Raw genomic sequence first — 27,705 nt, forward strand, 5'->3', positions numbered from 1 at the left:
TTGGATAAAAAAAAATATTAACTGGGACGCCTGGGTGGCTCGGTTGTTAAGCGTCTGCCTTCGGCTCAGGTCATGATCCCAGGGTCCTGGGATTGAGCCCCACATCAGGCTCCCTGCTCCGCGGGAAGCCTGCTTCTCCCTCTCCCACTCCCCCTGCTTGTGTTCCCTCTCTCGCTGTGTCTCTCTCTGTCAAATAAATAAATAAAATCTAAAAAAAAAAAAGTTAACTTTATGAAAGTCATATTAGGTAAGATTTTAAAGCAATACACACAAAGTAATCAACTAACAGTTTATTGCATTTTTTTCATGATTAATAGCTAAGTTTATTGCATTTTAATGCTCCCAAAAGTTTACCCTCTCACTTCCTGAAGATGAACTCATTCTCTATAGGAAGAGATTAGGTACCAGCCAGGATCATCTTCAAATTCCATTTGTCCCTCTCCCGACTCCCCAGTCCCTACAACTACAGTCTCTATTTGTCCCCACACCCACTTCTCTCCAGTCCTCTGGATCCCTGGGGTCTCTCTGAGTCCTATCTCATCCTTTCTCATCAATGCATTCATGCAATCACCCTCATTCATGTAATCATTCATCTTACTGCTTCGTCAAGAATCAGCTCAGGTAACCACTCCTCAAGTAGCAACCCCTGACTCTTCCCCACCCCAAATGTATTTGGTGCCCCTCCTCTATGCCCTGATTATATCCCATATAGTCACAGCACTTGTCTTACTGAACTATAATTTTGTGCTTGTTTATCTGCTTCCCAGTATACTGGTGAGTTTTTCAAGGGCAGGAATTGTGTCTGATTCATCTTTGCATCCTCAGTACCAAGCAAGGACTTAGAATTCAATAAGCACAGTACAGATAGCTATTGACAGATTAATTAACAACATATGTTTTTTATTTTTTTATTTATTTTGTTAAGATTTTATTTATTTATTTGAGAGAGAGAGAATGAGAGAGAGAGAGCACGAGAGGGAAGAGGGTCAGAGGGAGAAGCAGACTCCCCGCCGAGCAGGGAGCCCAATGCGGGACTCGATCCCGGGACTCCAGGATCATGACCTGAGCCGAAGGCAGTCGCTTAACCAACCAAGCCACCCAGGCGCCCAACAATATATGTTTTTTAAATCATTCAGTGAATACACATATACTGAGGTCATCTCAAATTATATTTCTCGTATTAAAATTGCCAATGCTGATCCAGTAACTTGCAGAATTTTGCAATCACTGAGCTTCTTTTGGAACAACATAACCATACAGTTCTCCATTCATTTGTTCAGCAATTACTTATTGCGTGCCAACTATATTCCAGGCACTCTTCTGAGTGTCCTAAGTATATCTTCCAGACACTTGTATACAGCAGTGTGCAAATATACAAGAGGCTCTTCTTTGATAAAGCTCAAATAAAGCATTCATAGGTAAAAATATAAAGCATGAGATGATGAAAAGACCTACAAAGAAAAATAAAACAGGGAACGGGGATCAAAAGTAAGTGTATATAGATGGAGGCCACTGTTTGCAATTTTCAAGATGGTGATCGGAGAGGGCTTCACTAAGAAGGTGACATTTGAGTAAAGACCTGAAGGAGGTGTGGAAGAGAGCCTTGAGGACACCTGAGAGAATCACATTCCAGGCAGAGAGAAGAGTAAATGATTCTCAGCCAAGAGTAAGTCTGGAGTGTTCAAATAACAGCAAGGAGGCCAGTGCGGCCCTGTTATAGTAAACACGGAGACGAGTATAAGGAGACGAGGTGGGTGGGCTAAAACGGTAACTGGCTGATAGGCTGAGCATGAGCTGACGTGGGACAGAAGCACGGAGATCCATCAAGAAGCTATTACAATAATTCACGCGAGAGAGGATGGTGGGCTCAAACCAGAGTGCTGGCAGGGGAGGTCATATGAAGTGGTTGATTTTTTATTTATTCTGAAGGCACTTGCTGCAACTGCTTTTTGACCAATTGAATACGGATGTGAGAAAGACAGGTGGGAAGGATGATTCCAAAATTATCATCCTGAGGAACGTGAAAGATGAAGGGTCAACTGAGATGGGGAATATTTTAAGCAGAAAAAATCTAGGGGAAAGTTTCAGGAGTTTGGTTTTCAGATAAATTAATTTTGTACTGCCTATTAGACATCCTCGTAAAAACATTGAGTAAGCAACTGGTTATAAAATACTGGAGAGGTCTGAGTTGGGGATATACATGTGTTCTAAGCACCCATGATATATAAACAGTGATGAGTTATAAAAGCGATAAAAGACAAGTTCTACAGTTCAAGAGTATCATATAACCATCTAACTGATTACATATATTTAATTAGTACTAAAAACTACCTGGATTGATTAATGTTTAGAGGATTTTTGTTCATTTTTAAAAGTCTTTTAAAAAATATATGGAAAGGCTAAAACAATTAAAAGCTTTTTACTTCTTAAAGATAGAAATTACTGGTGAGCGCTTTATTAGGGGAATCGCTAAATTTTCCCACAACCTAGGTAGTAAGTTCCCTGCAAGGACATGTACATTCGAGTTCCAGTTCAAACACTCCTCACTGGACTAAATCATCACGTAAAAAGGAGGAGGAGGAGAGGGAGGAGGAAAGAAAATTCAGTTTTAGTTGAGGTCAGGAGGAGATAAAGAGAAGAGCTGCCCATCTCAGTAGCTGGATTATGTGACAAGACTCACTTCACTAAATTTAACCACTCTTAGTTAATGAACTGTCCTAATCACAAGTTGTGAAGCCTGAGCGAGGCAGACATATACCCAGGAAACACCCAGCAGAGGAAAGCCCAAAAGAATGACCTTCCCAATACTGTGAGTCTAACTCTGGGAGACTCTTCATGATTTTGTATAATAGCAAATTGAGGCAAAGTACCAAGACAGCCTTTGATGACTGGGGGCAGGATTTCTCAAAGATCCAGGAGTCACTTGCATCAAAATCACCTGGGGACCTTGCTCAAATGCGCCAACATAAGGGGTAAGGGGGTGGTTAAAATGCAGATTCCTGGCCCCTTTTCAGGTCTATTGAACCAAAATCTCTGAAGATAAAGCCCAGTAATCTATATTGCTAGAAGTGTTCAGAACATTCTTAGGCACACTAAAGGCTGAGAACCTCTGATCTAATGACTATTTATTTTAGAATATATAATTCAGAATGGTTAAACAGTTTTTATCATATTATGAACTAGTTACAAGGTTATCTACTTGATTGATAGACTCAATTTATTAAGAAATTTATTTTTTGTCAACCATATTTTAATTAACAAGAAAATAGTTCTACATAGGAGAATTCTATGCAGCTTGGTTCTGTAAAATGCTTCTTGACATAAGAAATAATTAATTACAATATTTTAATATGTTGCTAAGGGAAGAAAAAACAGACCAAAAAAGCATATAGAGTAGACATCATTTTTAAAAAATGTATCTTTTTTTAATGATTAGAAAAGATGGACAAAAACCTGCTGACTCAGTTTACCCATTTGCTGAAAGATTTTACCTAAAAGGGTGTTTGCTGTGTTCTATAACAGCTTTGAAGGATACACCCCCACCCTAGATCAGGTAATAAGAGGAGAGAGACCTGGGTGATGAAGTTTCAGAGTACCCCATTTCTACATGAGCCAGTAAAAAACAAACCTGCAGTATTCATTTTCATATACATCACATGTATAAATATGGAGAGGTAGAGACCAACAAACTGCAAGCCAATTACTCACTCTCCAAAAGTATACATTAACCTACACAAAAGTTAAACTCTACAGAGGTTTCACAGGTTATAGATGATAGAGTGACAGCCAAGATAGATAGAAATATCTAATAGCTACCCATCTCTCTTTTTTTTAAGTTTATTTATTTATTTGAGAGAGAGAGTTAGAGAGAGCATGAGAGGGGAGAGGGTCAGAGGGAGAAGCAGACTCCCTGCTGAGCAGGGAGCCCGATGTGGGACTCGAAACTGGGACTCCATGACCTGAGCCAAAGGCAGCTGCTCAACCAACTGAGCCACCCAGGCACCTGACCCATTTCTTTTCAAACAGAGAGACATGTACTCAGGTTATAGGAACATGAATTTGCACGCTCTGAGAGTCTTCTGTACTCAGCAATGAATAATTTCTAAGATGGTCTATCAGAGTGACTTTGGATGTGATTCGGGCTCAAGACCGGTCTTACACACTTAGAAGCTTGCCTAAGCAAGTATCCTAAACCTTCTCAAGGTTCACTGGCATTGTCTGTAAAATGGGGCAATTATAGTATCTTTCTCAGAGAGTTGTTATTAAGGATTAAATGAGAAAATATATGGAAAAATGCTTAACACCAGCATATACTAGACACTCGCACTCGATAAATGTTAGCTATCATTATTAACTATTAGAACTTTCTGGGCAGATAGGTAGGCAGTTGGAAAAGTATGTGGGTGACCGAGAAAGAGACATGATATAAACAGCTATAAATACAACCGAACTATAACCTTAACTTACCTCACTGTGCGTTATTCCCATGATAAAAATAAATTCCTTCCCATGTGATAAACAATGTACCTTCCCAATATTTCTTTGCTGCAGCATTCTACATTTTTTTGTACTTAAAATATGATACTTTTAAGAAATTCAAGTTTGAGAAATACATATTGAAAATCCCTATAATGCCTGTGAGCCAAAAAGCACAACAGAACATAAAAATGTAAGTCATGCTGAAAAGGTCAAATAGCAAATCAGTTGCTAAGTGTATGTGCAAAAGGACCACAGAACACAGGAAATTATATACTTTAAGCTCAGTTATACCACTTTGGAGATTTCTTTCTGAACATTTCAAACAAAGTTCCTGTAGGCTTACAACCTTAACCATTATGAAACCCTGGGAAGATAATTACCTCCTAATTATTTTTAAAAAGACCCCCATCCCACCAAAATCTATAAAGAACTTATCAAACTCAACACCCAAAGAACAAATAATCCAATCAAGAAATGGGCAGAAGACATGAACAGACATTTCTCCAAAGAAGACATCCAAATGGCCAACAGGCACATGAAAAAGTGCTCAACACCGCTCGGCATCAGGGAAATCCAAATCAAAACCTCAATGAGATACCACCTCACACCCGTCAGAATAGCTAAAATTAATAAGTCAGGGAATGACAGATGTTGGCGGGGATGTGGAGAAAGGGGAACCCTCCTATACTGTTGGTGGGAATGCAAGCTGGTGCAGCCACTCTGGAAAACAGTATGGAGGTTCCTCAAACAGTTGAAATTAGAGCTACCATTCGATCCAGCAATTGCACTACTGGGTATTTACCCCAAAGATACAAATGTAGGGACCCGAAGGGGTACGTGTACCCCAATGTTTATAGCAGCAATGTCCACAATAGCCAAACTGTGGAAAGAGCCAAGATGCCCATTGACAGATGAATGGATAAAGAAGATGTGGTATATATACACGATGGAATATTATGCAGCCATCAAAAGGAATGAGATCTTGCCATTTGCAACGACGTGGATGGAACTGGAGGGTGTTATGCTGAGTGAAATAAGTCAATCAGAGAAAGACATGTATCACATGACCTCACTGATATGAGGAATTCTTAATCTCAGGAAACAAACTGAGTGTTACTGGAGTGGTTGGGGGTGGGAGGGATGGGGTGGCTGGGTGATAGACATTGGGGAGGGTATGTGCTACGGTGAGCGCTGTGAATTGTGCAAGACTGTTGAATCACAGATCTGTACATCTGAAACAAATAACGCAACATATTTTAAGAAAAAAGAAAAAGAAGAAGATAACAGGAGAGGAAGAAAAGGGGAGTATGTCAGAGGGGGAGACGAACCATGAGAGACGATGGACTCTGAAAAACAAACTGAGGGTTCTAGAGGGGAGGGTGGTAGGGGGATGGGTTAGCCTGGTGATGGGTATTGAGGAGGGCACGTTCTGCATGGAGCACTGGGTGTTATGAACAAACAATGAATCATGGAACACTGCACCAAAAACTAATGATGTAATATATGGTGATTAACATAACAATAAAAAAATAAGGTAATAAATAAATAAATAAATAAATAAAAAAGACCCCCATCCCAACTTTACCATGTGGCCCATAGGAGTTCCCCATGTTGTATGCTGTTCCATCTGGGTCATAATGAGGATGTGCAGTTGCTCCATTCACAGCAATAAATTTGCTCCAGTCTACCTGCAAATTTAAGACAATCAGGGACTTTTAAATGTTACACAGGCAGATCTCTACTTAGACGCAGAGACAGTAGGAATGTGTCAAATATTTTAAAACTAGAATAGGAAATCTATAGTATAAGCCCAATCTTACTTCTGAGAAATCAAAATTATTTTTCCTACTAAAGAAACTGAAACTAAATAATAAACAAAAACTCCACCACCAGCAACAACAAATGGACAGAAACGATTACCCAATAAGGATTTTTTCCCCAAGATCACAGGAAAGTACTACAAATAAGAGTTAAAATTAAAATTCTGGTCCAAAATTTTATTTATTTTTAATTAATATGTTAAGTGAAAGCAGTATGGGTCTAGACAATCTCTAGTCCAATTCTACCTGTAGCTAGGAAGAACATGAAATGACCAAAGTAAATCTATACTATTCTATTTCTCCTTTACCATAGCCTTCAGATATTAGGACTAAGGAAAAAGAAGTCTAGAATTGTCTCTCTTTTTTTAAGATTTTATTTATTTTGGGGGGGGCAGAGGGAGAGAGAGAATCCTGAAGCAGACTCCCCGCTGAGCACTAAGACGGTTGCAGGGCTTGATCCCAGGACAAGATCAGGACCTGAGTCGAAATCAGGAGTCAGCCACTCAACTTCCTGAGACACCCAGGCGCCCCTCCAATTTCTTCTTCAGATATCTACTACTCTAAAAAGGATGTTGAAAGGAAAGACATTTTGGGTCCATTTTATTCATTTTTCAGCCTATATTTTACCTTTTCTGTTTTTTCCAGAGTTTTAATGTCCACTTTATTCATAAAGTTGGTCTCGGTGCTAACATAGTAGTCACCCTTGTACCGCACATAGTTGACATTGGTATTGTCAGTTATTGCTGAAACCAAACCCCAGAGTTAAACACCACAATGTACTGCAGCACACAATCAGAGCAACAAAACAGCTTAAACATCCTCTCATACCAAAAAAACAAAAAATCTATTTCAAAATATATATTTATATAGATTCACACATATCATAATTAAAGAATCATCACTATCACCCAGAAATTCTGGGTACAGTAAAGGCTGCTTACCAGGCAGCTCAAACTTTGACATGAAACGTTCAAAAACATTCTTGCATGGATCAGGGAGAGCCAGCGTGCCAAATTCTGAGATGACAATTCGGTCATGAACACTATTGGCCTTATAAGTATCACTCTGCAGGAACTTGCTTCTATAGGTCACTGTGCCCTTCTCTATCCTGAACTGGTGAAGCAAAGCCATTCCATCAAACCAGTGATTGTACCTTCAAACAGGAGCAAAAAGGGAAAAACAAATATCAGTAAGAAAAATACGGGGTAAAAACAAGAGCCTTCAAATATAGAGATAAGGAATCGGAATGGGTTCCCAGCACAACTTGATTATTCAGAAAAGTTGAAATTAAGGGATGATACCTTTTGAGTATATCCTGGAGTACAATAGAAAAGAGTGACCTACATTCTCCTGACTGCTACCCCATCAAAAAACTCGCACTTAGAAGGCTAAAAAAAACCTCCAAATTGGTGATTCCTAAGATAATTCTGATTTTTACCCTATAGCCAAGAGAATAGCATACAAGGATATGGAATATTTGACATTTTCTCAATTAAAATGGGTTCCTAAGCTTTTAGAAAAAGTTATCTTCATATCTTATATTTTCCCTTTACTTTAAAATTTTTCAATTTATCAGAATTATGCTAAAGTAAACAAATAAGATAACTGTACTTACTGGATAATCATTTTTATACATATGATTACAGTAGAAATGATCTATTTAAATGATGGAACATCAAAAAACTATAAAGAAAAGTTGGTGGCTTCGCTTTTTAAAGGGCTTCACATCATACAGTCTTTTTATTCATGTGCTTGATAGACTGAATGTTTAATGTCTTCAGCACGGATAAGCAAGGCTAACACCATTGCCTTACGGCAGTGGTTCTGAAAGCAGGGAATCAAAGAGGTATTCATACACCTGTGTTTATAGCAGCATTATTTACAATAACCAAAAAATAAGCCAACCAGTGTCCATTAAAAAGGAAGGAAATTCTGTCACATGATACAACACAGAAGAATTTTGAGGACATAGTTATAAATGAAATAATCCAGTCTCTCTCACACACACAAGGTATAGTTTCAGTTTTGTAGGAGGAAAAAGTTCTGAAGATCTGTTTCACAATGTGATAAACTTAACACTAACTTTTACCCCTAAAAATGGCTAAGATGGTAAATTTTATGTTATGGGTTTTTTTAAAAGATTTTATTATTTATTTATTTATTTATTTATTTATTTGAGAAAGAGAGAGAGACAGCATGAGTGGGGTGAGGGGCAGAGGGAGAAGCAGCACCAGACTGTGCTGAGCACGGAGCCCAAAGCAAGGCTTGGTACCAGAACCCTAAAATCATGACCTGAGTCAAAGTCAGATGCTTAACAGACTGAGCCACCCAGGCACTCCTATATTGTTTTTTTTACCACAATAAAAAAAATGCAGGAAATAAAGTAAAAAAAAAAAAAAAAAAAGACTCTCTTTACCAAGTGATTTGAGATGCCATCTTTATTATTAACTTAATTTCCAATCGTTCTTGGGTTTATTTCTTGGCTTTCTATTCTATATCACTTATCTATTTATTCATGCACTGATATCACAATGTGTTAATTATTGACACTTTATAGTATTTTTTTAAGATTTAAGTTCTATTTATTTGAGAGAGAAGCATGAACAGGAGGGGCAGAGGGAGAGGTAGAGAGAGAATCTCAGCCTCTGCACTGAGTACAGAGCCCAATGCGGGCCTCAATCTCATAACCCTGAGATCATGACCTGAGCCGAAACCAAGAGTCAGATGCTTAACTAACTGTGCCAACCCAGGCACCCTATAGTATCTTTTAATGTCTAGAAGGGCTAGTCCCTTCACTGAAAAACCTTTAGTGTTTTCTTGTCTATTCTTGCATATTTATTTTTCCACATAAACTTTATATTGATTTGTCTAACTTCTTTTAAAAACTTGTTAGAATTTTTATTAAGATTGCGTCAAATTTTAAAATTAACCTAAGGAGTACAGACATCTTTATGTTGTTGAAATATCTTATTCAAGAACACATGATGTTTTTTCATTTGTTTAATTGTGTCTTTCAGGAGTGTTGTAAAGTTTGCACATTTCTTGTTAAGTTCCTAAATATTTAATCTCCTTTGTTGCTACTGTAAAGGTTTTTTCCTATTATGTTCCCTAACTGGTTATTGTTTGTGTCTTTGAAGGCTATTGATTTTGGTAGGTTAATTTTACATCTAGTTACCTTACCTTTTATTGTTTGAGTTAGTCTGTCATTGATTTTTCTGGTTTTCCAGATTTACTAAAATATCATCCACAGAGATAGTTGTACTCTACTAATCCTTGCGCCTCTAATCAATTTCTTTAGTCTAACTGTATTGGTTACATCTAGTTGAAAAGCAGTGGAATAGTGGCCATTTTCTCCTTGCTCCTGTCTTAAAGAAAATACTTGTAATCTTTCTCAATTTAATATTACGGGTTTTAAGACTAAGATTAAAACATATTATGTTTGTGTATATACACACATCTATATAAATACATACATGTGTGTATATATACATATACACACACATATATTTGATATACATATATTGTATATACATATACATATGGATTATGTATACATATATGTGTGTATATATATATATTATCATGTTAAGAAAGTATCCATCAAGTCCTGTTTTATGAATATTTTTATGAGGAATGGATGTTGACTTCTGACAAAAGTTTTGTCAGCATTTATGGAGATAATCCTATGATTATTTATGCTAAAACCTATTAATATGGTATATGATAGGGGCTCCTGGGTGGCTCAGTCGTTAAGCGTCTGCCTTCGGCTCAGGTCATGATCCCAGGGTCCTGGCATCAAGCCTCGTGTCAGGCTCCCTGCTCGGCAGGAAGCCTGCTTCTCCCTCTCCCACTCCCCCTGCTTGTGTTGCCTCTCTCACTGTCTCTGTCAAATAAATAAATAAAATCTTTAAAAAAAACACTAAAAAGAAAATAATTTCAATAATTATTGCTATTCTAATCTAAACACCACCAAAAACACAATACACAGTCCCAAACACAAAACTCCAGGTGTAACAGCATTCAGTTTCTTCATTTAAGAAACTTCATATTCTTTTCTTTCCTTATTTTTTTTTGTTACCACCTCATAGTATTGACTCACACTGAGCTGTCAACCAAAACCCCTAAGTAATTTTTAACACATTTTGTTGTTAAACCACATCACTTTTATCCTTGTGCTTGTAAAATTTCTCTTCCTCTACATATACCTTTAATGATATTCCACTTGTTAGATTCCATCTCATAAGATCCTTCTAGACCCTATCATTCCATGCATTCATTTACTCAAACCAACCAACTTTTCTTGAGCCCCTACTATTCTGCCAGGCTTGTGCCAAGACCAGTGCTTACAGGCACATAACTAACTATGTCATAAAGTTGTTCTCTGAGACAACTGACAAGTGTTAAAAAAATACTATCTGTGCACAGAAGGAGCAACAGGATGGAAGGATGTGGGGATCAGGGAAGGGTCTAGAGGAAAGAAGACATTTGTCTAGTTCCTTAAGGATGTTTGCCAGTTGGAGAAGGGGAGAAGGGCATCCTAGGGAGAGGTGGTGAAAGAAGAGAGAGAGAAAGAAGAAAGAGAGAGAAAGAAAGAAAGAAAAAGAAAGAAAGAAAGAAAGAAAGAAAGAAAGAAAGAAAGAAAGAAAGAAAGAAAAAAAGAAAGAAAGGAAAAAAAAGAAAGAAAAGAAAGGGAGGAAAAGGAAAGTGAGGGAGGGAGGAAGGAAGGAAGGAAGGCGGAGGGAAGGAAGGAAGGAAGGAAGGAAGGCAGGAAGGAAGAGCAGTGAAGGCATATGGCATCCTGGAGGAACAGCCAGCTAACAAATTCGTGTGTGGCAGAGCCTTCAGTGGCCAGCGATGGGAAAATAGGTCAGCACGAGACCTATCTGCACTTAGACTTACAGTTCAAAGACCTGCAACAGCAACACGTGGAGTTTTGAAACAGGAGGGTGAAACAGTGAGACCTGCATCTTAGAAAGGTCACTCTGGACACACAGTAGAACACGGGATAGAACGAGGAGCATCCAGATTCGGAGAAACCAATGAGGAGACCAGGCAATAATTCAAGTGAGAGATTATGAGAACCTGAAATGAACAGTATAATTAGAAAATTCCAGAAACCAGTCAGGTGACCGATAGGATAAAAGCAGTGACAAAAAGAGAAGGTCCAAAAAGTTACACCTGAGGGATAATTTGCTTTCACTGAGATGGAGAAAATGTGAGGAGCAAATAGTTCAGTTTTGAACAAGAGTCTGAGCTATTTGAAGCCATCAGAGTAAAGATGTTCTACAGCCAGTTGGCAAAATACAGGTGCTAGAGCACAGGAGATGGGGGCTGGGTGGGAGATGCATGTTTGAGAGTATCTGTGGGTGACAGGCACAGGCCAGGTGCAAATAAGACAGTAACTACCATCTACTGAGTGCTTACTACCTGCCAGGACTGTGCTAAGCACTTTACCACATCCTTTCCTAGGTATATATAAAAAATAAACATATAATATATTTTAATTTATATATAAATATAAAATGTTTATATGCATTGATTCTGTGAATAATTTTAAAGATGTGGGAACCAACGTACAGAGTAAAAACATGTGCAGGGTCACAGGGCTGGTAAGAGGCAAGAAAGCAATTTGAATTCAGTGCTGACCCCAAATCTTGGGGTCTTACAATACCCCAAAAAGTAAGGTGAAATATAAAAAGTAATTTGGCAGGAAAGGGAGTGGGGAAGGAGAAAAGGAAAGAAGAAAATGAAAATGTACTGCCAATTCTTGTCAGCCACTGAATGAGGCACTCATTGTCTCCTTTTAATTCTCATCCCCAGTCATTAAAATCTATATAATTAGCCCCATTTCTCATATGAGAAAACTTGCTTAAGACCACAGCACTGATAAATGGCAAAATGGGATCTGAATCCACTCCATCTTACTCCAAAGAATGTATTATTTCTACTATACCAAAGAAAGCGTATAATAAAAGAGGAATACTCAGGGCAGAGGCTGGAATGTATCAATATCAAAGGCACAAGTGAAGTGAGATGAGCAACAAAAACTTTATTTTAGAATGAGCAATCTGATGATGGATAGAAAAAGAATCAGGAGAGGGTGCCTGGGAGGTTCAGTTGGGTTAAGTATTTGCCTTAGGCTGAGGTCCTGATCTCAGGATCCTGGGATCAAGCACAGCATCATGCTCTCTGCTCAGCAGGGAGTCTACGTCTCCCCCTCCCCCTACTCGTGTGTGCACGCACCGTGCGCTCTCTCTCTCTCTCAAATAAATAAATAAAATCTTTTAAAAAAGGAAAAGAAAACAGAAATAATCAGGAGAAATTGTTATGGAGGAATCTAGGGATGAGAGAATTTTAAGACGGGTGGTCAATAATGTCGAACACTATTGAAAAGTCAGGCTAAGGACTGGAAAGTCCATCCTGTTTAATAATTAACAGGCTTTGGTGACCTTTTTGAGAACAGCTACTGTAGAGTGGTGGGTTAAAAGTCAAGAGGGCAGCGAACCGAGAAGACACCAGGAAGCAGGCAAACAGAGGCAGTGAGGGGAGGAGAATGGGTATTAGCTGGAGGGGAAGGTGGAATGGGGAACGAGGGTGTTTTAGGATGAGAGGACATCTGGAGGCCAAGATGAGGGGTGGGTGGAGGAGAAACAGACACGGCGGGGCGGGCGGGGGGGTATGAATGATGGGGCAAGGTTTCAGAGGAAAGGAAGAGGGCCACTTCCTCCTCTGATCATGAGGAGGCAGGAGAAGGTACTTTGTGGAGAAGTTTGGAGGTGGGGAAGAGGGCAGTGGAAGGAGCTCCAGTGCAATCGCCCCTCTTCACTATGAAGTCGGCCCGCTTGCCGGTTAATAACGAGAGGGACAAACAGAATGAAGGAGGCTTCAGGAAGGGACGCGCTGCAGGAAGCTGGAAAGTACAGGGAAGGCTAAACATGCCCTGGAGACACCAAGTTCCTATTCTACCCAGATTCATGTCATTTAAAAAACTGATAAGCATGCAATCATTGATATCATGGATGAAATCATTGATAAAATACTTCTGATTGAAGAAGGGCCTTTGTCCTGTCGCTACTGTGTCGGCATGTTGACAGAGACGCCTGAACGGCGGCGGCGTCTCACAAGGGGACCAGAGACTCGGGACTGAGTGGGGCTACTCTCATTCGCAGGTTGGGGTGCCCGGGCTTTAGGTCTCCGCCGGCCCAGGAAGTCTAATCTGGGGAGCCGAGCACTAAACCAAACCTCCTCTTTGACCTGAAGGCATCTGTACCTCACACCCAAGGGGAAGGCCAGACCCTGTTGCTGCTGTAAATGCCTACTGCTGGCTCAGAAGAAATGGATTTGAAGTACAAAGTAGACACTCAGAAGGACCAGCCACACCACCACCTCCCCCACGAAGACGTTTACCTTTAAAGAGGCCTGTAGTGCAAGCCCAGGCCCTGAGTAGCTCTGCTGCTTGGTTTTAAAACTTACTAGAGCTACTTCAGCAGCAGATGAAAGACCATATGCTTTTTGCAAGAGGCTGTTTACTCTCTGGGGTTGCATCAGTAGTTTTATTTTTCTCTTCCTCCTCCCCCTTCTTTTTGCCTTAGAATCTTTCTTCAAATTATAACTTGCATGGAATCCAGATATGTAAGTAGAAAAAAGCACAACTCCACTGATTAGGGCCAGGGGGATCTATAGGCCAGCTGATTCACCTTCTTTTTCTCTGCCTCCAAACCACCTTCCCATCCAGCCATCAAAAATACCGGTCATTCAGATTTCATAGCAACATGGATTAAAAGGCTTATGATAGTGTGAAAGTTTTTAAATCAGGGCAAAAAAACTCAATTAATATCCAAAACATAAAGAACCCACACAACCCAACAGCAAAAAAATAAACAATCGGGGGCACTGTGTGGCTCAGTTGGTTAAGGGTCTGCCTTCAGCTCACGTCATGATCCCAGGGTCCTGGGATGGAGTCCCACATCAGGCTCCTTGCGCAGTGGGGAACCTGCTTCTCCCCCTGCCTGCCACTGCCCCTGCTTGTGCTCTCTCTCTCACGCTCTCTCTCTCACTCTTTTTGTCAAATAAATAAAATCTTTTAAAAATAAAAAAGGGCGCCTGGGTGGTTCAGTCGTTAAGTGTCTACCTTAGGCTCAGGTCATGATCCCAGGGTCCTGGGATCGAGCCCCAGGTCGGGCTCCCCTCAGGGAGTCCCACTCCCCCTGCTTGTGTTCCCTCTCTCGCTGTATCTCTCTCTGTCAAATAAATAAATAAATAAATCTTTAAAAAATAAAAAATAAATAAACAATCCAATTTAAAAATGGGCAGAAGATCTGAATAGACATTTTCCCAAAGAAGACATCCAGATGTCCAAGAGGCACATGAAAAGATGTTCAACATCACTAATCATGATGGAAATGCAAATCAAAACCACAACATCACGTCACAGTTAGGATGGGTAGTATCAAAGAAATGAGAAATAGCACATGTTGGTGAGGATGGTGAGAAAAGGGAACCCTCAGGCAATGTCGGTGGGAATGCAAATTGGTACAGCCACTGTGGAAAACAGTATGGAGTTTCCTCAAAAAATTAAAAACAGAATTACCACATAATCCAGTAATTCTACTTCTGGGTACTTATCTAGGAAAACAGAAACACTAACTCCAAAAGATATCTGCACCCCCTCATTGATTATAGCATTATTTACAATAGCCAAGATACAGAAGCAACCTAAGTATCCACCAGTGGGTGAATGCATAAAGAAGATGTGGTATATGTATATACAATGGAATATCATTCAGTCATAAAAAAGAAGAAAACCATTTGTGACAGCATGGTAAGGGCATTCTGCTAAATAAAATGAATCAGACAGAGAAAGACAAATACCATACGATCTCATTTATGCATGGAATCTTTAAAAACCAAACCAAACCAAACAAAAAACAAAAAACCCCAAGCTCATAGATACACACACAGAACAGATTGGTGGCTGCAAGATATGGGGGGCAGGGGGTAAGGGTAGGTGAAATGGGTGAAGGAAGTCAAAAGTTACAAAAATAAGTAATGGGAATGTAATGTACAGCATGGTGACTATAGTCAATAATACTATATTGCATATTTAACAGTTACTAAGAGAATAAATCTTAAAAGTCCTGATCACAAGAAAAAAAATTTTTGTAACTATGTGTGGTGACAGATGTTAACTAGACTTACTGTGGTGACCATTTCACAACACATACAAATATCAAATCATTGTTGTACACCTGAAACTAATATAATGTCATGTCAATTATATTTCAATAAAAAAATTCTACATACAATATGATTGTAATTATTTAAAACCAATCTATAGAAATGAGGCAAAGACTAGCAGGAAATACACCAAAGTGCTAAGAGAGGATGTGGTCCACATTTTCTTCCGCTCTGTTCTATATTTCAGAAAGTTTTACATAAGTAAACACTTTTATAATGGAAAAGTTTTTAATATTCAAAAATGTTTAAAGCAAAGAAGATTCCTTCCTTACCATAGGAGTTTCTTTACATCACTTCATGTCCCTACTAAATGTACAGAGAAATAATATGCATAAGAGTTATTGGTGTTTTTCATTTATTTCCATGTATTTATTGAGAGCTATTCAAGAGCAGGGCCTACATGGAACTTTTATATTCTAGTGGAGGAACACAGTAAACAAACATAAAAACAAACAAACAAAAATACTAGGCATTTGATAGTGCTGTGCAGAGAATTAAAATAGGTAATACCATTTTTTTTAAAGATTTTATTTCTGTATTTGAGAGAGAGCGTGCACACGAGCAAGGGGAGCACAGGAAGAGGGACAGATTCTGAGCTGAGTGCCAAGCCCATCACTGGGCTCGATCTCAAGACCCTGAGATCATGACCTGAGCCAAACCCAAGAAACCAAGAGTCAGATGCTCAAATGACTGAGACACACAGGTGCCCCAACAGGTCATACATTTAATAAGAGCATTTTTAGATTTGGGGATCAGGGAAGGCTCAAAGGACGTGAGACCTGAGCTGATACCTGAATGACAAGAGTCAGACTTGGGAAGATAGATGAGAGCCAATGCCAACACCCTGAGCAAAAATAAATGTGTCCAGTTTGAGGAACTGAAAGAGCCATTGTGTCTGGGGAGCACTGGGTAGGGGAGTTGTATGAGGTGAAGACATTGCCCCTTCCTTCAGGAACTTGTGGTGAAACACAGCTCGGTAGTCATACAGACAGTTCCTGACACTTCTCTTTTGCCATAAGCCCTCAGAGGACTACAAATTTGTAATATTCTGCAAAATAGAAAAGTCAGGACTTTTTTTTTTTTTTAAAGAATGAAGTCTCTCTTTTTTTTTCCGTAGACTACAATTTTCTCACCTGTATTCAAAGGAGCTGCATGACAACGTTAGCCTCAGAGAGAAAACAGATTTAAAGCATATTCCATTGAACCAGCCATGCTAAAAAATCCAAATTGTTCTCCAAAATCAAGACTTACTTATCCTTCCCAAACTCGAATTTCCCGGGCCCAATTCGAAGTAGATAGCCACTGAGCCACTTGGGAAAATGTCCTCGGACTCGAGCAGAGACCATCTGTGGCGTCTCCTCCACCGTGGTTAGGAGTGGTGCAATACATGGAAGCCTCTCACGCTTACCGAAGGTTGCCTTCTTCTGATGAGTACTTTCCATGGTACTGTGAAGAGGAAATCAAGAGCACAAAAAAATTGTACAAGATGCCCGTTTCTCCATAGACAATACTCTTACCTACTGGTAAGGGAAAAGTAAACCCATCACCAAATATAGTCTCCAAATTCCTCTCCTTCCTCATTCTCAAACTGTCACCTCTCTGGTTCTCCATTTTTTAACTACAACAATCCTTTTTTTTGTATTCTTGCAGTACAAATCTGCCTAAGGATGAACTCAGGACTGCATTATTATTATCATTTGTCATGGTTGAACAATGTTCCTCTTTTCACAAGACTGAATCTACGTATTAACCTCAGATGTGCTAAAAGCAACCTCACTGTTATGATAAAAAATGACCACTATTCATCATTATCCTAATTACATTACACCAGAACGGGATGCCAAAGATTTCACAGCAATTTACGAGAATTTAGTAAGATCTGTAATTCAATTTCTTCCATTTTAATGACATATGCATGAACATGCATGGCATTTTCTAAAAGAAGGGTGTCATGAACTAAATTATGCAGTGAGACCTGGTCTGGAATTACCTAAAGTTCAAAAGCCACAAGAAAAAAAAATCATTATTATCTAAGAAGCCGAAAATTACCCCTTTTACTTCATATTCATTTGGTGTTCACAAGGTAGTGTTACCTAACACAGAGGGGTGGTCAGATATGTAATTAATTAGACAGCACTTTATTTCATAAAATTTTAACAGTAATATAGAAGTCTAAACTAGAAAAACTAATACACAGAGACCCTATTCCTCTGAAGAAGTGAGATTTGCATTATTTTAGCAAAATTTTTTACAATGTTATATCTATCATCTCATTTCTTTCAAATCTTTATAAAATTCAGTTTAGAGTACATGATTCCTTCTACTTTCTTGTAAGTAACAATTCAGTCAAACCCAACTATTTCCTGCTTTCCCAAATAAAATTGACTAATCTATCCCTAAGGAAATGCTAGTATTGTTCAAATTTTATCACAAATCTACCTCCTTTAGGAGGAAGTGTAGTGTAATATTTAATAAGAGTACTGCCCCAGGTTCTGCCAGGCTCCAGAGTGCAGTCCACATACCTGGCCTGCCATTTTCCAAATAAATAGCCTCGAGCAAGGCAACCTCTCTGTGCTCTGTTTCCTCTTTTCTAAGGTGGAGATAATAATAATTCTTATTACTTCTAAGCCTATAAATAATAAATGAGTTAGGTTATGTAAAGTTTTTAGAACATAGTAAATACTCAAAAATGTTAGCTATCATTATTTACATAGCTTTTAATGATCAATCCAACAAGATGTAATATCATCTTCCTTCGAATTATTTATACATTCAACAAAATAGTAACTGGTGAGGGATAAAAAGTACTCAAACCTGATGTAAATGAACATATAAACAGATCATTTATACTATAATCAGTGTTTTGTTTGAGCACTGTTTCTCAAGGTATGGTCTGAGGGTCACTTGGAACAGAAATACATGGTATTACTGCTAAAATGCAGATTCAGGGACTCCACCCTGGACCTAATCAGAATTTCTGGGATACAGCAAGGAAGTATTCTTAGGCATATGAAAATCTGAGAACCACAATATTAGAGGTATAAAGAGGATGCTTTGAAACGCTTAGGTATTTATCTAATACCTAGTTCAAAAGTACACAATATATTATATTATGCCTATTCATCTCACACTCCTCTTACATTAAAATAAATGTCCTGAGGTCAGTTACTTTAGTCCTCTCACTTGAGTAGAATTAAACTGAATACCTTGATCGGACATTTGTCTGAATAGAAATTCATGAACTTAAAACACTTCACATTTTTAGAAAAAAACTTACATGTCTATATGTTCTATACTCCATAGCATGTTATTGGCAGTTTTTTATATTCTCTTCAAACTTTCCACGGTACTTGATATTGTGATCTATACTTCCTTAAACCCCTTTCTATTGTTGGTTCCTGAAAATACTGCACTTCTCTAACTTCCTTGCTCCCTCTTTGCTTTATGCTAGCTTCACTTCTTAGCTGACAACCTTGAATAAGTTACTAATCGTTCGGAGCCTCAAGTTTGTCAATGATAGAATGGGCGTAATGGGAATGAAAGGAAGATAATACTTCCCATTTGTTTGTTGTCATAACTAAATATAGTAGTAGATAATGTCCAAATGTCAACTCCCTCAAGTGCTCCTCTTCCCCTTATCACCTCCTGAGTCTGACCTTGGACCTTTGCTCTTTATAATCTCAGGACACCCTCCTTGGTAGTCTCATCTAGTCCCTTAACTTCACCAAGTACTTCTTGCAGGTGGCTCTCAACATGTCAAAAGAGAATTCCTCATTTTCCCCTTTCCAAATCCATTTTTCCCACCTGCAAAATCATCTAGCTTCAAAATCTGTGTGGGCCTTTAATTCCTCTTCTTCATTGTACCCTCACATTCGCTAAGGGGTTAAATTCTGACTGTGACCAGACGGGGCCAGGAAGAGAATGTTACAGGAATGATATAGGGGGGCCAGTATAAACCCCCAGGGCTCAGAAGTCCACAAGGGTGCCTCGGGCAAACGCTTTGTCGAGATGTGTGCTGGTCCACACCACCCGGGCAGCCCCCCCCCCCCCACTGTTTCTTCTGGTCCATACCTGTCCTCCTCAGCACCAATGCTTCAGTCTCTCTTTCCTATCAGTCACGTTCTTGCCACTGCCCTAATTTAGGCCCTCACAGCCTCTTAGATAAGATGGTCAGCGTCTCTTAACTGGAAGGAGAAAGCAGATAGGGAAGCTATCCGCTGTGGGGGCCTCCAAATGGCTGGGCCTCTTGACCCCTCTGCCCCTTGGGATGGCTAGAGCCCACAGGCCAAGTGCCTCCAGCTCTGAACAGTTCATGGGGCTCCAGATCCCATCCAATCTACTCCAGGATGAGGTAAAAATACCATCATTCTCTATGTGTGCTATGATGTGCAAAAGGTTAGGAAGCACTGCTACTAAATTAATCTTCCTAAGTACAGATCTGATTGTATCAAATAATCCTCCAAAGCCCTCACACATGACTCCTCACTGTCTACCATGTAAAGTCTAAATTGCGTGGCCAGGCACTGAAGGCACTGTACAATCTCACACCAACCTACCTGTCCAGGTGCCCCCTCACTAATGCCTTCCACTCCAGCCAAACTAAGCCACTCCCCATTCTCTTCTCCTCATCACAATTATACCCTTCTCTTCACCTAGGATATTTCCCATCTCCTCCAGGTGAAATTCACTGACCCTACTCATCCTTCAAGATCCAGTGCACATATCACCTGCTTTTTAAACACAACATTCCCATTTCCTATAACAAGAACTGATTCTCCTTAGTCTGAACTCACACAGCATCTATTTCAGCTCTGTTACGGCACTCATCTTACTCTCTCTTGGGCGATAAGGATGAATACAATTTATAGCGGCGCCTGGGTGGCTCAGTCGTTAAGCGTTGGCCTTCAGCTCAGGTCATGATCCCAGGGTCCTGGGATCGAGTCTCACATTGGGCTCCCTGCTCTGCGGGAAGCCTGCTTCTCCCTCTCCCAGTCCCCCTGCTTGTGTTCCCTCTCTCGCTGTGTTTCTGGTCAAATAAATCAATAAAAGATTTTTTAAAAAAGATGAATACAATTTATAACTTCTGCTACTGGTATTCCTTGAGTAAAGGGTCACTTGTTTTTCCTCCCACTCCAGTACCTAACACAACTGCCTTGCATACTGCAAGTACTAAATTATTGAATTAAATAATTTTAAAGTTTATAGTCCATATTAGTATGATTTCTGAAAGCTCAACATCAGCCAATTTCAAGAAATAAAATCATGTAACAATAGTAGCTAAAATAGAAAGCTACAAAACCAGAGGTTTTAAGGCAGTCCCCCAGAATGCAAACAGCAGAACGAAACATTTACATTAGGACATGTAGCAATGATTTTCAACTGAGAAGGGTCTGAACAGTGACTATTCTTCCTATTGCAGATCCAAGGGAATCCCTAAACCCTGATCCTGCCTCACGTTATATAAAATATACAAATGGAAAGACTGTTTCACTGACAAACAAATATTGACTCAGTCTTCCTTAACTCCCAGCTCTGTGGTGTTGCTGCCTGTATCTGCCACACACAGAGTGAAAAGCTTCAGAAGCCCCCAGTACTCTTCAGAAAAGAGGCACAGAACTGGAAGCCTGAGCGGCTAGGAAGAGGAGGAAGGGGAGGAGGAAGGGGCAAATCCCCTACCTGGGATCCAGTGTCCTACCACAGAAAGGAACCCCACTGCAACGGTAGAAAGGTTGCTGACAAAATGGAGAAAGGTCTGAAAAAATATTCTGGTATTGATTTAGCAGCAGCAGATCCTGTGATTTCCAAAACCTCCCACTCACTTCCTGGGCTGTCCTTGGCTCACTGACAGAATAGGAGGGAATGGGGGAGGAAGTCAGGGAGGGCAGACAAGGGATAGGGCTTCCAGACGCCTGCAATCTCTCCCATAGGTCGGTCACATTGTCAGAAGTATCCCAACTACCTATCTGTGATAAGCAGCTGTTTGAAATTCTGAAATTGGACCACCAATAGTGGTCTCCCTTCCTAAAATTTCTTCTTTCAAACCTCTTCTCACATTACAATTAAGCGCCTTGATCCATGGCTCAGTTTCATTATGCCACTTCTCTTCTGAAAGATTAACATCTCTTTCCTTACAGAATAAAGTCCAAATGTAGTTTATCAACAAAGGACTCTACAATCTGGCCACACCTACCTTTCCATCTTTTGCCCCTCTGCCTTCTAGCATTTCATCCCTCCTTTTCTTTTCCATTTATTTAATTTACAAAACATTTTCTGACAATTTAGTATGAATAAGGCTCTGTGGAAGTATGCCCTTAATAAATGTGTAACCACGTATATTTTTATTAATATAACCAACACTTTTGAGCACCAATATATCAAATACTGTACTACAAATTACGAATATAAGGAAACAAGATTCAGTCCCTGCTCTCCAGCAGTTTAGATGATGCGCTATTGCCCTTTGTGAGTTCTCAGCTCAGGGAAAAGCTTATCCAACATACCGTGTATTTTTGTTCTTCAGTGCCATTTTAACAAACTTTCCCCTGCCTGAAATATCCTCCCTCTTTCCTTATCAAAAACCCATTTCACTACCTTCCTGACCCCTTTGTCAACATATTCTAGTAACTCACACTAAAAGGAGTTAACTAGCACTGCACAGAGATACTTTTAACATTTACCTATCATGTCTTCCTAGCAAAGACATGTTAAGTATGTTTCAAGAAAGTAGGGGTGACAAACTGTCAGAAGGGAGAACAAAGAGTACCTTAAACTATTCTGTATTCCCCACAATGCCTAGCAGAGTATGATGTACAAGACATTCAATATCTATTTTTATTGGTAACCAGTGAGAAATAATTTATAAACTTGTGAAATTTTATTGAAATGAGTAATATTAGAAATGTAAATTAAAGGGCAATAACATATCTGCAGTTGTTAATTATTCGGAGATAATTACTCTTGTTTATGTGGATGGTACCAAAGACATCAAAATTTGATAAAAATCAGTCTTAATTAGGCTTTCAGGAACTTTTATCGTAGGAGGTAGCTGCTCTGACCAGTAAACACATTGTGACTAAAAATCAGTTCCCTAGTCTTAATCATACCAAATGAAATGATCAAACCAATTCTCTGAACCAGCATAGGAAAGAACCACATGTTGAACAACGGTGACACCATCAAGATCTAACAAGCATATTATGAAATGCACTCTGAAACAGTTAGCCTTGTCTTTCTCATTAGTAATAAATGCTTAGAAAAAATAACTCAGGAACATTTAATTATGATGTGTCAGGAGAGACATCTTTGTATTTAGAACATTAAAAAATTCTGTAAGTTAACAGTAAATCAAAATCCAGGTGACGTGTCATATCAACTCAAATATAGTCTTCTGGTTACACTTAGTATTTTAAAATTCCATTACTAATAGTTATTTCATTGACCTCCAACCTACCCTACACCATTAGCATATCCCTCTACAACCTAATTAATTTTTTCCACTTAACCAATATTTTTAGTTAGTATTTTACCATTTCAATCCTTTCTTATATGAGTATTTATGTAATGTGGTATATATGCCTTAAAATAGTAATCTGATTGCTGCTTCAGTTGTCAAATGAGATTTTAACATTTAGAAGGCAGCAAGGCAAATATACTATACACCAGAGGAATACCAAATTCCCTGTGGTGCCATTTGTAAATATGTCCAAATTTGTGATTGCTTATATTGGTAAAATATATATAAAATAGATTGAGTTATCTATATGATTGAAAAATGCATGCTGTGATTTTTAAAAACCTGATTAATATAGTTATCACATATAATAGTTACCATATATAATTATATAACATATTAAAAGTCTTCAATAAAATCATAGCAGTACCTTCCAACCCTTTTTTAGAGAATTTTTTTTTTTTTAGCTAGGTGAGTTTTAGAGATCCTCCAATTGAAATTCAATTTATGAATTATAATAGGTTTGAAATGACTCATCAAGTTTACCTTGCTGTTTAGGCAATCTTTTTACTTCTGGATCACTAATTTTTGTCCCATACCACACAGTTGCTAAGGCTCTAAATATAATTTATTAACTGCACCATTGATATGGTTGATATGTAAAAAAGCCAACTCATGTAAGGTTCTGGTTAGTAATTTCTGGTTTTTATTTTATCACTTTTACCACAAGAAATAATTTTAAACCAAGAATTTTTATTAGTCATATATAATAACTAATAGTGAAAATAATCAAATGGTAACATTAAATAGCAATACCTTAGCTATATTTTATTACATATTGTGAAACTGGACAAATTACCTTGAGGTTTTAGGTTTTTTTTATAATACTGACTATGAAAAACATTTTAAAACTATCTCCATAGCTATCTAGCTGCTATTTAGACAGAGTATTTTAAAAGAAAAGTGCAATATTGTTAAACATTATCAAAATAACTCACTGAGTCCTCTTTTAGATTAAGAAAGGCTAGGAGGCTTAAGGAAAAAAAGAATCTATATGCAATTTAAATAATTTACACTTTTATGAAATATGCCAAAGATTTAACCCTCAAAAAAAAAAAGCTACATACTTCATATTAATATCCAGTTTAAAGTCCCTTTTAAATCTAGAAAAGAAATTCAAGGAATTTCCCCGTCTATGGTTAAGGCACACATTTTCTTTAACAACCAGAGAGCTTTCAGAGCATAAATGTCATTCTTTTAATACAACAATAATGGGCTTAAATTCTCAGATTATTTTAAGTACACAATTTTATCTGTGCAGTGTGTTTGCAATCACTGTAAACCTCTGTCTCAGGAGCTCTCTTTTTTGTATTAGAAAGTTTTCAATAGTATTGGCTTCTTTGAAGAGTCCATCTATCTCGTCAATATAAGATGCATCTACTGCTGCTCTCTCACTAATGAGGAAAAAAAAGTTTTATGTTAAACTAAATAGTTAGAATGTCTAGTGACTATCACAGTGATGTTCTTTATTATGTTATACTTGTTAGCTACTTCATTTAAATAGCTTTGTACATCAAAAAGCTTCATTAATTTAGAAACAGTCTTCAGTAAAAGTTAAATTAGTCATGTAAATATTTTTGACTATTCAAAGTCTCCTGACACTACAGACTATGTATCTTATAATACATTATAATTCTAATATTAAACTATATACATTTTAACAACCACATAAACCATCATCCAAATACAATGATTGTCCAGTAGTTAAAAAAAACCCACCTTAAAAAACAACAAAAAGAACACCTTATAAAGATGATAATCTCAAGCCAATAAAATATTTAAATTCAGTCTTCAAATATCAGACATAATATTTAAATATTTCATAAATATATTTATTTTATCTTTAATATCACTCTTATCATTAACTTCAACAAATGGCATTTTTCTCAAAGAAGTATTTCATTAAATGTTAGAATTTTATTAGAGACCAAAATACATCCAGCCTAGTATTTAGCTCTGGTAATAACAAAACAAAGGATGTTTAGTGGAAAAGTTGGGGTTATTCTTTGAAAATAACCGACTAATCTATTTTAAAAAACTAAGGTAGAATAAAAAACTCTGAAATTACAATTACTGGATAGGTTTGCAGCCACTGAACTAAACTTCTCATTATGGAGTTTCCAGAAAAAAATTATTTCTAAGAGAAAGACTCAAAAGGATATGCTATAATACTTGCCTTAAGATCTTTGCATATGTAGACAACATTAGATTAATTTCCTTGCTCATATCTGTTCAAAAAAAATGACTGAGTAAGTTGTGAACTATAATAAACTTTCTGTATTATAAAATCAATGTTTAGAAATATATGCATTTTATATACCACCATTCAAATCTTTCTCCAGGGATTCTTTATAAAATAGTCCCGAGCTTTCCAAGAAAGAGGAATCTGATTTTCCAAGAGAGGACAGTTGTGGACTATCTGGCATTTGAGGCTAATAGAAGAAAGTAAAGAAAATAGATAAATAGTCAACAAGATCCTTAGGACAAATGCATTCTGTCCCCCAAAAAGGCAAATAAAACATCTTTCAGGAAAAAAACAAACACGCTAGGAACTATACACATTCATGTCCTAATCAGTCATTTGAAGTTTTATTATTGAGAAAACTTTTAGGCCTAACAAGCACCTTGTTCAACGTACTTATTATTACTTTGGTTTTACATTAGACTTTGAATATGGTATTAATCCCTTGATGAAAAAGTTTCCTGTATCTTGAACCGGTAGATGTTTCCATAGCAATATAGTAAAACTTTCATTCAGACAATAGCCAAATGCTTGCAAAATTTTGCAAGATAACATAATCTTTAAGGAAGCAATAACGTCCCAAATGCAAACAGATCAAGTAGTGGGAGGAGTAGTGAAGAAGGGCAGAATACAGTGCTCTTAATTAAAAATATCAGCAACTATAGTACCTAAGTATTCTACTTATTAGAGCAAAACAATTACTTAAAATCCTATGTATCATATAGGCATGAACCCATTTCTGTTTCTCCATCACGAATTACAACAAAGAAATTTCATCTCCCAATAGTTTCTTGAAAGCCTATACTATTTAGTGAAAAAGCAGCTGAAGTCAACATAGTTCCTGCTGGGACAATCCCACTTCTGGGAATATGAAAACATCAAATTCCATTCATCAGTAGAACTTTCTTAAATAGAAAAAAACTTGAGAAGCATAAAAAATAAAACTAAAGATTAAGGCTCCAGGAGCATGTGGATTACCTCCAGTTCTCTTGGTCTCTTGCAATTTCTAGTATCAGGTTTTACAATGTGACTTGCCATCATATTCTGGAGGCGAGAACTGCAAGGTTTAGAGGAATGCCAAATATAAGTACGAACTCCATGCTATAGCGTTTTTGAGTCTTTCCCTTTCTTTCCAGTCCCATCAATTTAATTCAGGCTCTCATTATCTGTCACTTACCCGAACTACCCACTTTCTCCCTGCCCTATTCCATCCTATCAACTGCTGTTTGGGCAGTCTTTCAAAACTGATTACCATATTCCCTTAACTCAAAAACCTTCCCACTCTTCATTACTCCAGAATGAGTCCAATTTCCATGGTACGGCACCCAAAGTCCTGTATCACCTGGGGCCAACCTACCGTTCCTATGATTTTCATCTTCTCCCTCAGCAAAACCAGTCTCTTTGACACTTCTGCCTGTTTCAGAATTTAAGATTCTTCTACCTTCAAAAAGTCTTAATGTTGAAATATATCTTATAGTTCATCTAATTCAATGTCATTTCTCACAGACATGAAAACAGAAGCAGAGATCGTTGACCAAGTTCAAACAAGTAAAACTGAGCCAGACTAGAACCAAGATTTCCTGAGTTTCCACTGCCCTATCTTACCTTAATGTAGCATCGAATTTTACTCTTAAATTACTTTCTCCTAAACTCTGAAAATCATTTCCCTAGGAATCTGAAAGAGTGCATTTAAACAAAGAAAAAATGTAGAAACCTACAAGGGGATAGCCTCTACGTCTTAAGCGATGAGGAGCCTGTCTCTATTCGACTATCAATTTACTTTGCTTTTTTTGGAGAAACTATGATGACCTGGATAATTTTAATGAATCTGTTTGATTAGTCATATATCATTTTCATATAAACAAGACAGAATGACAGCAGCAACAAATAATAAATAATAAATTCCCTACAGTGCTCCAAATCGCTGTCAGTACCTTTCCAGCATGTAAGTGCTGTGATAGGAGCACGCAGAAAACATTATACAGGCACAGTAGTGCTCACTTTGCCTTGGGAAATTCGAAAAGAGAAGCCAACGTGAGGGCTGTTCTCTTCTCCTTTCCCCTTCTCCTGCTACACCTCTTCTCTCCTCTCTCAGAGTAACAGAATGTGCGTGTAGAGCAAATGAAAACCTCTACAGTTAGGTAATGGTTTCTGCAAAAATAAATTCATTTTTTCTGTCATAACTTCGGGCCCCCTGCTGAATCCAGGCCGGGTCAAAAGGCTGGGGAGCCTCCTGTGACACGCCCCCTTCGCAGCCTCTAACCTCGGCTATGCAATCCAATGTTCTGGTGACCTAGACTTTACCAAGCAATGACCCTGCACCTTACGCAACTTTTTTCTCCTAGTCTTCCCGTTCTTCTCAACGCCTAGTGGGCCCCTGGGGCCATTTCACCTACCTTTTTTCTCATTTCCCTCCC

The 27,705-nt window shown here is 38.2% G+C and overlaps 2 protein-coding genes and 1 long non-coding RNA gene across 4 annotated transcripts in view; 1 reads left to right on the forward strand and 2 right to left on the reverse strand.

The window, feature by feature from the left end:
• The window catches only part of LOC148162694 (uncharacterized), a 51,255-nt gene that overhangs the window by 22,133 nt on the left and 1,417 nt on the right, over positions 1 to 27,705 (forward strand). The window contains exon 2 of the long non-coding RNA XR_015766685.1: positions 16,654 to 17,059. This is a non-coding gene — a long non-coding RNA (uncharacterized LOC148162694). The remainder of the gene's footprint in view (positions 1 to 16,653; positions 17,060 to 27,705) is intronic.
• Positions 1 to 27,705, reverse strand: part of BCO2 (beta-carotene oxygenase 2) — a 73,377-nt gene that overhangs the window by 18,813 nt on the left and 26,859 nt on the right. The window contains exons 2-5 of the mRNA XM_088018010.1: positions 16,788 to 16,982; positions 7,241 to 7,452; positions 6,927 to 7,042; positions 6,065 to 6,167 (exon numbers count right to left, since the gene is read on the reverse strand). Coding sequence (XP_087874136.1) covers positions 6,065 to 6,167; positions 6,927 to 7,042; positions 7,241 to 7,452; positions 16,788 to 16,978 — 622 coding nt within the window. The 5' untranslated portion in view covers positions 16,979 to 16,982. The remainder of the gene's footprint in view (positions 1 to 6,064; positions 6,168 to 6,926; positions 7,043 to 7,240; positions 7,453 to 16,787; positions 16,983 to 27,705) is intronic.
• Positions 24,296 to 26,339, reverse strand: TEX12 (testis expressed 12). Of its 2 annotated transcripts, none has more exons than XM_028105824.2 (4): positions 26,267 to 26,339; positions 25,370 to 25,478; positions 25,223 to 25,274; positions 24,296 to 24,440 (listed from the first exon to the last, which is right to left on the reverse strand). In XM_028105824.2, the coding sequence occupies exons 1-4, from the start codon at positions 26,327 to 26,329 to the stop codon at positions 24,296 to 24,298; spliced, it is 369 nt and encodes a 122-aa protein (XP_027961625.1). In that variant the 5' UTR covers positions 26,330 to 26,339. The 2 variants fall into 2 exon arrangements, with proteins under 2 accessions (XP_027961625.1, XP_087874140.1); XM_088018014.1 differs by having other exon boundaries at positions 24,296 to 24,436; positions 25,219 to 25,274.

This window comes from Eumetopias jubatus, unplaced genomic scaffold (assembly GCF_037043125.1).
Source record: "Eumetopias jubatus isolate StellerSeaLion01/CBP00866 unplaced genomic scaffold, mEumJub1_p1.0 scaffold_13, whole genome shotgun sequence".
Classification (NCBI taxonomy): Eukaryota; Metazoa; Chordata; class Mammalia; order Carnivora; family Otariidae; genus Eumetopias; species Eumetopias jubatus.

Coding starts and splice junctions, on each gene's coding strand:
- TEX12 (XM_028105824.2), bottom strand. CDS start 26,329: ATGATGGCAAGTCACATTGTAAAACCTGATACTAGAAATTGCAAGAGA. Junction 25,479..26,266: donor AGAGACCAAGAGAACTGGAG/GTAATCCACATG, acceptor TTCTTCTATTAG/CCTCAAATGCCAGATAGTCC. Junction 25,275..25,369: donor CCTGGAGAAAGATTTGAATG/GTGGTATATAAA, acceptor TTTTTTGAACAG/ATATGAGCAAGGAAATTAAT.